Source organism: Labrus bergylta, chromosome 20 (genome assembly GCF_963930695.1).
Source record: "Labrus bergylta chromosome 20, fLabBer1.1, whole genome shotgun sequence".
NCBI lineage: Eukaryota > Metazoa > Chordata > Actinopteri > Labriformes > Labridae > Labrus > Labrus bergylta.
This window is the reverse complement of record NC_089214.1, coordinates 7,432,881-7,446,821: the sequence shown is the minus strand read 5'-3', so window position 1 is coordinate 7,446,821 and position 13,941 is coordinate 7,432,881. Positions and strand designations below refer to the sequence as shown.

At 43.7% G+C, this 13,941-nt stretch overlaps 1 protein-coding gene across 2 annotated transcripts in view; it reads left to right on the top strand.

Moving 5' to 3' along the window:
• The window catches only part of pou6f2 (POU class 6 homeobox 2), a 72,454-nt gene that overhangs the window by 40,039 nt on the left and 18,474 nt on the right, over positions 1-13,941 (top strand). For both annotated transcript variants that reach the window (XM_065949084.1, XM_065949083.1), the window contains exon 5: positions 11,417-11,554. In XM_065949084.1, the coding sequence (XP_065805156.1) occupies positions 11,417-11,554 (138 nt within the window). The remainder of the gene's footprint in view (positions 1-11,416; positions 11,555-13,941) is intronic.

The following is a 13,941-nucleotide window of genomic DNA, read 5'->3' as shown; positions in this document are numbered from 1 at the left end:
AGGGGGGCCAAAGGGGCCACATCAGGTGTCATTAAGATATTGCCTCATCAAATAGGATTATGGAGCGTGTGTCTGTGTGTGTGTGCTGCTGCGTGGTTGTGTGTACGTGGAGGAGGCAAGAATGGCCGTAAAAGGTTTAGTTTCTCTGGGTCAGTGCTGGTGTTTTCAGAGAGCGTGTCACCCAGGAGGGGCTCGCCCAAGGACAGGCCGCAGCCTCAGCACCCACTCAAGGCTGCAATAGGATTTACCCACAGCTCCCCCTCCCTCCACAGCCTGGGTCAGTGATTGGATTTTCAGTCCAACACTCACTGAGCAACTCGGGTTAATTCATAAATAAGTTTTTAATTCAGGGAGACTCCCTAAGCGGAGACTTTGACACACACACACACACACACACACACATGAAGCGGCCCCCTGATCGGCCTTTTGTCTGCTTTAATTGAAGACACAGGAGGGCATTGGCGGTGTTTCCACGCTTCACCCACAGGAGCTGCTCTGTGCAGGAAAAGCCAAGTCATAATTACCATAATACAATCAGCATTACACCAGATAACACCCCTATTTCCTCCTGTCATTATTGAGGCACGCAGAACCACCCAGCCATTCAACTATTTGCTGAAAATACAACGCAAAGCTGCGGAGAGACAAACACTCATTATGTTCCAATTAATGTCCCATTGTAATTCTCCTCTCGTGGGAGAATGTGATATTCTTTATTAACCCGTAGTGAGGACGTCCTGAGCATTTATTGCATCCCTTGTGTTTTTAGTGCTTGTTGTTTTTTTTTAATTTGTAAGGAGAAACTCATTAAGTGGCTCATTAATATCCTGATTCAAATACAAATCACGTCCCGGCAGACAGTGTCCCCTTGAGTCAACGGTCTGAACTCTGATAGCTGCAGCTAATGTGCTTAAATAGAGTGAGCATTTACCTTTTCTTTCCCCTTCCCGCCCACACGCTCTCCGCTCCTCCACATGCAGAGTACAGTGTGACGCGGCCCGAAGCTGCCTGAAATAGCCACCACAGTGATGACAAATAGACAGGAAGAGATTATAAAATTTGCTTAAGTGTGTTAATGGGCTGATTGCGGGAGCCCGCTTGGATTTCGCTGGAAGTTGATTGATTAGAGCTGCGGGTTTTCTCCACGCCCGGAGAGCTCAGGGATTTGACGGGGTAAAGGCGCTCGCCAAGTCTGTTACACCGGAATTGATCTTAATTAGATCTGAAAGACCTGCCACAGCAGAATGGTTGCGGCGATTAAAATGAAAAACAGGAGAAATTACTGATCAAATTAATCATAATGTCGGGCTACAGCTGTAGGTCTGGTGTAATTTGCCACTCCAGTGAGTTACATCAGCCGGGGCAGGGAGAGGAAAGGCAGCACATACTGATCCGTGGCAGCGGGAAGCTTAGGCCAGCCTATCAACGTTGTTATTCCAGTTTGTCGTGCCCCAGACCCCCCCCCCCCCCCCTCTCCCTCCTGTTCTAGCTGCGCCACCCAGTGGAGCCCCCACATCTCTTCCCTCGCTGCCTCTCTCATCTAATTAGTCACTTTTTATGGCCTTCTTTAAGCCAAATCCCTCCACATTATGTCGCTCTTCATCCAGAGCTGCATTTACAGCGACGCTGCCCTGTCTCTCTGCTGTTCTTGTCAAGGCTGTCTTGTCACCAGCATGTTGTGTGTAGTCTAATAGCCTCTGACCTTGGTCCAGTGTCTGGCTGGCTGGTTTTCAGGGGGCCTGGCGGAGACAGAAGCGTCCTGTCTTCCTCCTCAGCCAGACTCCTACCGTCTGTCTGTGTCTCTACTCCCCCTCCGCGGTCGTCTCCTTGATCGCTGTCAGAGCCCCACACTGGGCCTGTCCACTCTCCATCCACACACTCATAGGGGTAATTACAGCCTAGGGGCCGGCCTCCTATCCCTGTGCTCCACAATTTACCACCAAAGCGTCCACAGACATCTCTCTTCTTCCCCACTGCACCCCGACATCACAGGACCGCAGGGCCTCAGACCCACAAGTGCTGCAATTACCTGAGCCTCTCCTCTATCCTTTTCTCTATCTCTCTTCTCACTCTCTCCGACTCTCCCCTCTCCCCCCTCTGCTCCTCTCTCTACCCCTTGGCTCCCTCACTATTCCCCGGCAATCAGCCTTCATTAGAAGCCTCTGGTGAAAACCCATCGTCACCAAGGTCAGCTGCTGCCAACCACAACGGCCTTTCAGAGGCCCGGCTGTCTGCACTCTCCATCTCTCCTCACCTCCTTGCTGTTCTTCCCTCTTCCTCCTCCTCCTCCCCCTCCTCCCCCTCCCATTCGCTCCACCATCCTCCTCAAGTCTCGGGCCCATCTCTGCTGCTTTTGTCTCCAGCTGAGGCCCCTTCAGACACTCATGTCACTGTTTTCCGCTGCAGTGCACTTTTACTTATGTCAGCCGCTGTTAAAATCACCACTGTCCAATTTGCTCAAAATATCTCTCTTTTTATGGGCGGTGGGCGTCTCTCCCATTATATTAACATGTGTAGTAAATGAGCCTTGCACATCGATTAATTGATTTTCCAGATCAGCCCCGCGTCTATTCAATTTAGCAGAACGGGCCAGCACCATTCAGCGGAGTATTAAATCAAAATTAAAATGACATGCTCAAATGTAGAGCCGATGGCTCACACTGGGGCTCGTCGATGAAACTGGCAACGCGTAAGTCGAGGAAAGAGTCCATTATCTCAAGCGTGTCTCATAACTCAGGTGGTGTCTGAGATTTGCAGAAAGATCACAGAGTTAATGTAAAGAAATATCAGAGGGGTTTTTTTGGAGGGGGTTTTGAAGTTAACTACGATGTGCATCACATAATTGTATTTGTAAAAAGACCTGAACATTTACTGTACCAGTCAAATGTTTGGACACAACTGAGTGAAATGCATTTTATTATCTTAATGACATTTTCATGCTTAAATGTTTAAATGTCTTTATTATTGAATTAAATGTATTTATTTAATAGGGACAATGCGATTTGAAATAGTTTCAATACAAAGCATGAAACTGATGTGCTGCATAAAGAGTATATAGCTATTGCTAATTTCCAACTTCCCAACTGTCCCCAGCTGGGCCTTTGTGCAAACAAACATAAAATATATGTTATAGAAATAGAAATAGTGAAGTTGATGCCTACGTATGAATGCATTTCTTTCCAAAACATGTTTTATTTTTATTGTTTTGATATCTACTATTATTCAAAAATGTGTAAAATAGTAAAAAAATAAAGAAAAGCCCTTCTATCAGTAGGTGTGCCCTTGATACAGCTTACAGTAGCTTTATTATAATAATATGATATTCTGTATTATAGATAACACTGTTACTGTTGTGTGTCCAAACTTTTGACTGGTAGTGTGTGTTCCCAGTCTACCAAAGCTAGCTTCAGCTCATTTACATCCTCAGTCACTTTCCAGATCACATCTACTCTCACAGTTTCACATCTTTAAACTCTCTCAGCGCACTTACATGGCACGCAAATGGAAGATTTGTGTTTCCACTGTAACTTAAATGTTGTTTAAGTGTTCATGATGGATTAGAGCTGGGTCTTTGTAATAAAACAATAAGTAAGGTCTTTGACCTGCTTTTTGTCGAGCGTCTCGAGATAACACTTTACAAATAAAGATTGATTGAAAGGATTTAAGTCAAGAGTTTATTATTTAAACATGTCAAACAATTGAAGTTGTAAAACTTGACTTATTTAATAAAAATCAAGCACTGGGACACTTCTGAAAATGAAGACCCTGGAGGTTTTATCTTATAAGTTTAGGATCTTATTTTTTAAATATCTTATATTTTAAACCCAGACTGCTTTGGGGCAAAACTTGCAAATTACCAAAAATATTTTACAAGCCTAAACAAACTATATAAGTCACCTCTATGGAAGGTACATTGTTTGTTTTATTTAACCAGGTAATTAACCCATTGAGATCAAGGTTGACCTGGCCAATAGAGCAGCAGCAGCAGCAGCAGCATACGTCATAATAAACAATACATGAATAAGAAACAGTTCACAAACATAAGTAGTATGAAGTCATTAGTGTAAGAAATCTGGATTCATGCCTTCAGTGTTTTCTGTCCACCGAGCCTTGAAGTATTGCATGAAAGTTTATCGTCAGATGAAGTTGCACAAAATCTGAGTCGACGTAAACTGCAAGCTTTCTCATATCTGACAATACTTCATGACAACACCTGTTTCAAATGTACAATTTCCTAATAAAACTTTTTAATATGTATGAATGTCATGTGGCGGCAGACTGTGTGGTTTAGAGCATGAACAGCCCCCTCAGCTCTCCTGCAGCTCAGCCCAGCCTCTTATTAATGCACAGGAGATCCAGCTCTTAAGAAGGCAGAAAATTGCCTTACATAACAAGCGCTCCACAATTTAGAAATACAAATGTGCACTGTTGACTGAAGCAGAAAATAAGACTGTTGCCCATCAACAGAAGCACATTTCATATGAATAATTATAAAGCATGGGAGCTAGATGAGGAAAACAACCTGACCATGACAGCTCTACTACTTTTATTTACTTCAAATGAGGGATTAGGCAGGAAGGAAATCTACAGACTTAAGGACCAACGATGAGCCCTGAATTTATAAATAGGAGAAAGTTAAATTTATCATATTTCAGAAGGATCTTTTGGAAAAGTGTGGAGGTGCTTTCACTTTTAAAACGACACCTACAGCCTGCCCTGCACTTCCTCTTTGGCTCTTCTGGTTTTTCAGGCCTCACCAAGTTTATATTTGCTTCACTTTTTGAGGTCTGCCATTCTTCTAAAACCTTGCCCTGTTAATCTGCTGGTGGGCAGAGGGCTTCCAGCTCAGACACCCAGCAGAAAGGCACCGCTCCCCTGATCAGCCCACATGCACATTGGGGGCAACACGCATCAGACGCCCACAAGGGAGCCCTCAGATTGAGCACCAAGCTATAGGGCTCACCTAACAGTGGATAAGGAATAGGGTTTCTTTAATTATGAGGCAGGGCTATGACATTGAGTTCCCCCCTTCCTCCTCCAGCAGGCTCCCAGACACTGTCTAAGTGCTCCGCTCCGCTGAGGAGGCCAGTCCCCCCGCGGGGCGCGATTCCACTGCCTGTAATTTCTGATGCCCATTAGTGACCGCAAACAGAGCACCAGGTTCACACACAAGGAATACAGCAGCGCAGCACTGCCACGCTGTAAAAAGACCCTGCTAATGCAACGTTATTGCATTATGCCCTCCTCATAGACCAAGTCAAAGGTCCCATTTGTGGTCCCTGCAGAATATTATCAGAAATTCTTCTCCACAGTGTCGGTCATGGTTAGACTACATTTGGTCTGTATTTTGCCATCTATAGTTGGCTGAATTGAGATACCTTTAAACTGTCCCCTGCTGCCCCAATGTCTTAGAAAGCATTTTAAATGTGTTTTATTTATTTTCTAGTGCATTATGACTCTGAATATGAAATAGAGAAATTCTTGTAAATAGACTAACCTTTCATGCAAGATGAGTGAACTCTTCAAAGAGATGATCCTCAGAAGTCAAAACTCCGGTAATCAACAAAAATATGCCTGAAAATGTCATCAATTCATCTCCCCACTTATGCTGATTTAGCTTGTATCAAGCGTTGTTTATATATTTTGGAGAAAACAAGAGAGAGAGACGGTAAGGGGGGGAGGGAGGAGAGTTAGGAAGGCAGATTTATCGATCAAGGGTGACCACATCTTAGCCACAGAGCCCCTCTCTCGTGATTAATCTCAGGGCTTGGAGTTGGCCAATGACACATGACAGGCCTCCCCCTCATACTCCTCCATTTCTCTTCATTACTGGCCGTATTTTTGGACACCACAGCGGAGAGTAATCATTTACCTTTATTGTGTTTATAAAGCTGTGGCATGGATGACCCTTCCTATATTGAATTGAGGACATCAAAAGATCACTGGACATTGATTAGGAGGATATTAAAGTCATTCAAATGCTATATTTATATGTCAAACAACCGCAGAGTGAAGAGAGACGCCATCTCCACCTAAACGAAAACGAATGGTTTGCAGGAGGGACAGAACTCCTGGACTCAGAAATATGTTTTATTACATATTGAACATTTGAGTTAATTTTCCTCCAAAGGCCAGAGAGAGACCTTGATAAAACAGCAGAATAATAGTGTTCATTATTTCTTCACAGTCTGATCTCCTGACTCTAATGATTTTATTTTTCATATTCTCACAGCAACCTAAAAGCGCAGCCAGGTTCCCACTTTGCAGTCATAGCCGGAGCAGCGCTAGATTTACTGCAACACCAGTTTTACGCTGCTATGATTTCCAACCCAACACTTGTACGGCACAGAAATAACTGCACCAAATATGTCACATCACGGGGCTGAAGTGGTCAGCACTTTCCTGCAGATACTTAATCACCAAGTAGTTTCAAAAAATTTAATACATCTGGAAACGGCTAAATGTTATAGATGATTCCTCAGGAAGAGAAATAGTGCGAGAGGAATGTCGTATAACTTGTATTTTTACTCCTCGCAGAGTGTCCCCTAAGCAGAGGAAATACACTGCGGCCGTGATTGATGACAAAGAACCCACTCTGAACCTCTGAGCCTCACAATTATCAACAAATGGGCTGGAGCAGATTTTATGTAATGATTAAAGCTGCTGTTAATTTCACATGAAGGTAATGAGCGGGGAGATTGACGGCCACTGTCCGGCACTCCATCATCCCTTTATAGTTAGTTTAAACGTTTTCACGACTCTTTTCCTCCCTCATTTGCATTTTGCCTCATTAGATATGGCCATTTCTGAGGCCGCCCGCCATATCCATTTCCTGGAGTTAATGCATTTTATTTGATCAGCCGAACCCCCTCCGTTAACTAGCTGTCATTCTGCCGTTTCATATGACATCACTCCATTAGCACCCACCATGCCACCTCCTCGTCCACACCCGCTGCCACCACCACCCCCGCCCCCCCCACTGCCTTAAGCAATTACAATGTCCGACTGTCACCGGATGCAGCGTTATTGTGTTTTTGCCGGGTGTTATCTGCCCCAGTTGTTCTATCCGTCTTTCACTTCTCAATATTTTTTCCTCAAGAATGGCTCTTTCCGAGGTTTTATTTTTCACATCGGCCGCAGCAGAGCCCCAGTGGTGAGCAATAGTCAGCACACAGAGGGCTCAAAGTGCACGACCAGAGTGCCAGGCCCCGCCAACCAAGGGACCAGAGGTGTTTTGGAGGGCCTAATGGCATTTTGATGTTCATAAGCACTGCGGATGTGAGGGAGGGGAGACAGGGAGGTGGGAGAGAGGCCGTTTTGCAGGAGGGGGAAGAGGAGGAGGAGGAGGAGGAGGAGGAAGAGGAGAGTCAGGAGAGGACTGTCAGCGGAAGACTTGCAGAGTCCTGACAGACAGAGAACGTGTTTTCTCATGTCACAGCTGATTACATTCACTCCAGAGTGGGAAAAGAGCAGGAAGAGACTGATCGACGAGGGAAACTTCCAGGTTGTTCCAGAGATGAAGTGCATTATTCTCAGAAACAATATAACTATTGACTTTCCGTGTTCAAAGGTAGGGAACGAAGCGTTAAAATTTCACAACCGTTCCAGAAAAATCAACCTTTAAAAGCAAAAACAAATGGACATAAATCTGCTTTCATTGTCGATTTGATGAAATTACTTCGCATTAATTTGCTAAATCATTCCCTTGTGCTCTTTTATTCTCTTTCACTTTTCTCTGATTTATCAGATAAATGTTTGATTCTGTTGTTGAATCATAGATGAGCAGAAAATAAGTTTTTACAGACCACTGAAGCTCGAGCACAGACAAAAATCTGCCTGTCTGCGGCCGTTGTCTGCACCCCTTTGTCCATTTATCTTTGCTCCTTTTTTTTTTTTTTTTTCTTTTTTTCCCCTCCTGTGCAGGCCCCCGAAAAAAAAAAGCAATTAAATATAAAACGGCCACATGAAAAGAGCAAAACCCCAAGAATAAACTCCAGTTAGTTTGTGTCAGACAATTTTGGGTTTCCATGGGGTCTTTCCACGGTTAGCAGGGGACGCTATTTTCCCTCTATTCCTGAGATTACACGGGTTGCTGCACCAGGTGACCCTCATGGTCAAACGGGCGACGGAGAGCCTGGCTGAGTTTAGATTCCCTCCTCTGCATAGCATACAGAGAAAAGATGCATTTTTTTTTTTTTAACAACTTGCAGGCTTTATTGCCCTCCCAGAGACGTTTGTTTAGTGTGTGCCGATCCCTGAATAGCCTTGTAAAATAGACGATATTGAACTCTGATGTTGCAGAGAGTGACAGCAGATATAGAGGAGACAAGTTGATGGCACATGATTTAATGCAGGCCTCAGCTTCGCTAAGTCTCACTGCCATGCAAGCTAGAAAATGTCTGGCCAAGATTTCTACATTTCTGCCTCGAATTTGACTTTAACACTGTAAACATTTCTTTAAAAAAAAAAAAAAAAAAGCTCTCCAGTTTATTCTGGCGTCACAGTTATCACAACACCAGAGCGGTCATCCCCCTTCTCATGGTAAATGTAAAGAATGAAACACAATGGTTAACATGCAGCCTCTGCAAACTGGAAGATCACTGTTTATCTCCTGCAACACATGCAATCAGTACAAATGCTAGGCCAGGTCTGTCATTTTGTGCCTCCCGCCGAGGTGTTGAGAGGAGTCACCGTGGCGGAAAATCACCTGTTTAGGTGTTGAACACAGCCTCGCCTCTCTTTATTCCTGGCTCTCCCTTTTCAGCTGCTATCCATATTACCCAGTGGCAGGAGATGCAGCAATACAGCCCGCTCTCTTTTCACCTAGATTTACCAGAATAACATAGCATCTGGAAGGGCTATCATCGAAAGGAAGCACAATGATAATATTTCAACTGAATTTAAAAGCTTCTCCAACAACCCATCACTCAAACAATGACGCTGAGCACAGCGGATTTTTTTCAGGGAGACTCCGGGTGTGCTCGTCTGAGCGGATCACATTATATGTGAGTTGATCTGTGGCCTCTGTTTAACTCTGTTCAACTGGCCGTGTTGGTTTTTCTCTGTGTCCACATTCAGTATCAGGACTCACATACTACGGATTAAAGAACCCCTTTGTCAACACTTCAATAGAGGGTTTGTTTTCACAACACATAAACTGCCATACTACCTGGTCCAAATTATGTTTCTTTTTCCTAACAAGGATTTCTGTAATGGTTAATACATCTGTGTGTAGAAGCTCTTTAACCGAAATGATATTTTTAATTCTCAAATTTGTGTATAAAAAGGGGAATTCAGTTTGAAATTGGGTTCATATACCAACAAGACAATGAGCCTGAGAAGAGAAGAAGGAATCTGGAGGACTGGACCTGGTGGACTGGTCAGGTCAAAGTCCTGATTTGAATCCTATTGAACACATTTGGGATTTAGTAGATTCAAAGATTGATCGCACAAAAGTGTCATCTGACAAGTCTGTGGGAATAACTAGAAACTATTTGGAACTCAATATAAAAAGAGACTGTGGAAAAGTTCATAAAATAATGCCAGCAAGAATGCAAGCTGTTATCAAGGCCAAAGGAAGACATACCAAATATGAATTTTTTTGGGTTATTGTGTGAAAAAGGACGATTTAGATGTTTCAGTTTGTTATTTGCCAAATAAAAAGAAAGATTTTAAAGATTTCTAAACTATTTATCTTTTCTCGTTTTCATGACAGGGGATCTAATAAATGTGTTGTAGAACTTGGAAATGGTCCAGAATATACAGTGCTTAAGAAAATGTATCAACTATTTGTTCCATACATTTAACATTTATTTATCATGACTGAGCTTGAAAGAGCTTCTGTCCAATATGTGATGTTCTTTAATCGTAAGAGCACCCAGATGGTATTTCATCCCATAGTTCATGGTGGTTTGGGGACGTTAATATCCGATGTTTCTGGGTTTAATTGCAGCTTGACTGAGGTTTTGCTATCCTGTGAGGTTCACATGTCGGGTCACAATCGGTCTTCTTCTAACATTTGCGACGTGAAGATTTCCGAAGGACGACCGCTGGACACATAAAAGACAATCTTGCGATTATCCGGGAAAAAGTGGATGACTTTCAGACGAGGGGAGGCAATATCAATCACGGCCAATTTGAGGCCACCAACATGAAATATGATTTCATAAGACAAATGCAGTGTCATTCTTAATGTGCTTAACCTTTACTGTCAATGAAAAAGTATTGATCGCTCTGTGGCATTTTTTCATCATTTGATTTCAGAAAGTGTAATAATATATGGTGCTGGGCTAAGATAAAAGATGAATGGCAACCGGATGATCTCAGATGAACAAAGCTGAATTCCTTGCAGAGCGCAGAGGGTGTGGAAAGATGCTTTCAGCAAAAGAATTTCTTGTTTTCTGCACTTTTTACCTGAACTTTATATCATAGCAAACAAAGTCAGTGCTGTTTTAAAACTCTCTTTGTATTTCTGCACTTTTGTTTAAATATGTAACCAGCCGATATTAGCAGTAGGGCGCAGGCAGCCTTGCTCCTATAAGCAGCGTTTCTATTATTTCTCTATTCTGTTGAGTAATTGGGAGGTCTCCTATCTCTTCTCTGTCTTTGATCTACTTACTCAACCTAATAAGACTTTGCTCTGCTGCACTACAACCAAATCAGCAGTGCATTTTCAGCCCCCTAATAAGTGGTTAGCTTGATTTATATGGGTAATCTCGTCGATGTGGCGCGGCTCTACAGCCTCTCCCCGACGCAAGGAGCCTCTTTTCACAAGCACAGGCCAGACCAGATGAGTCCATTACAGCAGGGGTAAAGATGGTCATTTCAGCCCTTCCCTCTCCTTCAGGAGGAACAGTGTGCTAGTGCAGTATGACGCAGGAGGAATTCTTAGTCGAAGCGTATTGAAGGGAGTAACGATACAGTGATGCATGGCCGCACTGCCCGGCTCTATTGTGAGAGCGGGGATGGTGTAGCGCCGTTGCCGCGGGTGGAGAGACTCTGCTCGGCCTGTGGGGAGCCCTGGGGGCCAGAGGAAGCACTTAGAGTGGTAAAAAGGCCACTTATTCACCGCCACCATCCCGATCTCGCTGCTCCTCCCTACCCTGGAGCCTCCCACTGGGTTCAGGAGCACAGGCCTCCGGGAGCCTTATGATGGACTGCACAGCCCTCTCTGCTGGACTGAACAAACCCCACCACAGTTAGCCTATTGTGGCATTTGCAACAAAGACCAGCTGCTGAACCCCCCCCACCCCCCCTACACACACACACACACACACACACACACACACACACATACACACACACACACATCGAGCCTACCTGAGCTAACCTTTTTATATGCATTTAACTTACAAACATCTGCAAGAGTGCCAAAAAGGAATGCATTCCTGATGGATGATTTCTTTCCTCTTTTCAGCTGAATCCACTTGCTAGCCAGGCGGCGGTAGCGGCTGCAGCAGCTATGGGATCCATCGCAGGGTCTCAGGTGTTTGGAAACACCCTGTCGAACCTGCAAGGAGCCACGGGACAGCTGGTCACCAACGCACAAGGACAGGTGAGCGATGAATAGCAGACACCAGCACGCTACAGTAAGAACGCTCCTGAGTGATCAGTTATGCACGCGGCTGATTTACAAGCTGCACAGAGGAACACTTTCTTTTGTAACAGGTCTGTAAAGGACCTTTTTTTAATGTGTGAGAGTGCAGCACACAATAAAACATTTGTATAGTATTCCTGATCTTGGCTCATAGATTTCCACTGGTGGGTCTGTGTGTCGTCCTGTAGCTGTTTGTCTGCACTCCAGCAGCCACCCAGCCATATATTAAGCTTTTTGGGAATAAACAAAGCCCTTCTTACTCTTATCCGCATGCGCTTGTCGCAGTAAAATGCTGACCTTGTCATATTTACAGGGTGGCTGCAGAATTGTTCCATCAGTAGCCAGAGGCTTGAACGATGATGCTTGTCATTGTGGGACCCTATCTAATGAATCATCTTATCGCAGGAGCACACGGCACATATTAAAGGAAAATTGTACGGACAATGTGCCCTTTCATGCCACGCTGTGCTATTTACCTTAACCCCCGTTTCATCTTTAGCATTTGCACGGTTTATTTGATAAAAACTGAAGCACTAGGAGACATTTCTTAGCACTGAAACGGGTTCATTTTGAATGTTATACTGAACGTTTAGCCCACCAGAGGAAGGTTTGAGTTCCACCAGTGTGACCAGGCCTCATTGTTTACTGTTAAATGTTGACCGTGCGCGCGCTCTTGATGCTAAACGTCGCTAATGAGACAGTATGGACTTCCCTGGCTCATAAGGTGCCTGGAGCGCTGGGGACAGATCACTGTGGATATGGACTTGATGGGCTGCTCTGTGCTTTTGTAGTGTCTTGGCGGCTGACAGCCTCTGACATAATCAGGTCACAGAGACGGTCAAAGCCCTGGGCTACAGCCTTTGCTCCCCACCTCATTATTCCACAGCATTATTCAGACAGAGGGCTCTGAAACATGCACTACCCTATCAGAAGGTCCCGTCCCCCCTTCCTCCCCCAAACACTGAGGAGATTATACAGGCTAATACATACACCAAACAAGGCAGGAGGGCAACCAAACATGCTCTGAGAACATGTTTAAGCATAAAACATCATACAGTGGAGGAGTTTTTTTAACACATTCTGGTTTGTATTTACTAGAGATTGAAAAGTTTAACGGGAATTTAAGAACCCAATTTGTATCACCCCTTTAATCTATGAGTAAAAAAATGAATACAAAAAGTATTCTGTCTTCTGACCTCCTTATTTCTGCAACAGCTCTGTCAAAAAGGCCTTTCATAAGCGAGAGCTCTGGGACATTGAAAAGCTCCTGGTTTGATCAGAGTTTGCGGTTCAATATGTTTTTAAACCTTAATTATATTGGGCCCGGCCTCTTTATCCTCCAAGGAGAATCAATGAGGCTTTTTCTTTTTTTTTTTTTTTTGTCCTGGCTGCCTCTACAACAGTGATTAGAGCTGTGGATAAAAGCCAGAATATTGTTAAGTCAATCTCAGCCCTGATATTTATTTTCCCTTTGGAATCTGTGGCATTTAAGGTTACATCTTCTTTTCAGGGCAAACTCACACTTTTCTAGCAGCTTAATAAATGGGAGTTAAAAAAAATGGTAAGAAATGGGGATGTTAAGGGTTGTTTCATGAAACTTGTCTCACACGCTGAGATGTAGACGTAGATGTAGACACCCCTGCAGTAGAGCGTGTTTGTAGGAAATCCCAGTTTCTTGAACTCTGGTGCTAAAAACTGAGCGTATGGGAACGATCTCTCCCCTGAACTCCTTCCTGTTTTCTTCTCCACATCGCCAGCCTTTGTCTTCATTCTTGACGATGCTGCCGCTTATGTAGATAACAACAAGTTCAACAAGTACATGCAGAATAACAATCAGGCTTCATATTTACCTTTAAAGGAGGTCAGTCTGTAAAGTGAGCTGAACCAGGACGTTTACTGTGCTGCTGTATATTAATGGACGCTTACAGCCACGAGTAACCCCGTGTAAACTGCTGCTGACCTTGTGAGTGTAAATCTACTTTAAGGCTGCAGCTATTGATTGTTAATCTTTTGATGCCGTTTGGGTTTCTAGATTACTCTTTTGGGCAAGAAACACTCAAAAACATCACACAATTTATGTGTAAAAAAAGAAAAGCATAATTGTACCTGTATAAATTCATTTCTCAACATGAAAATGTCACTTTGTTAGTTTACTGATCAACTTATTTCCGTTGAGCTACTTAGCATAGCTGCCCACTCTGCTGTAAATATATATGTTTGAGAAAATGATCCATAAGATGTTAGAAAATATCTGACGCACTACTTCAGGAAATGTCTTCTGTCCAGTGCACCGCTGTTCAATTTGCTCTGAATTTTTAGCTTTCTTTAGAGTTTGATCCAAACTT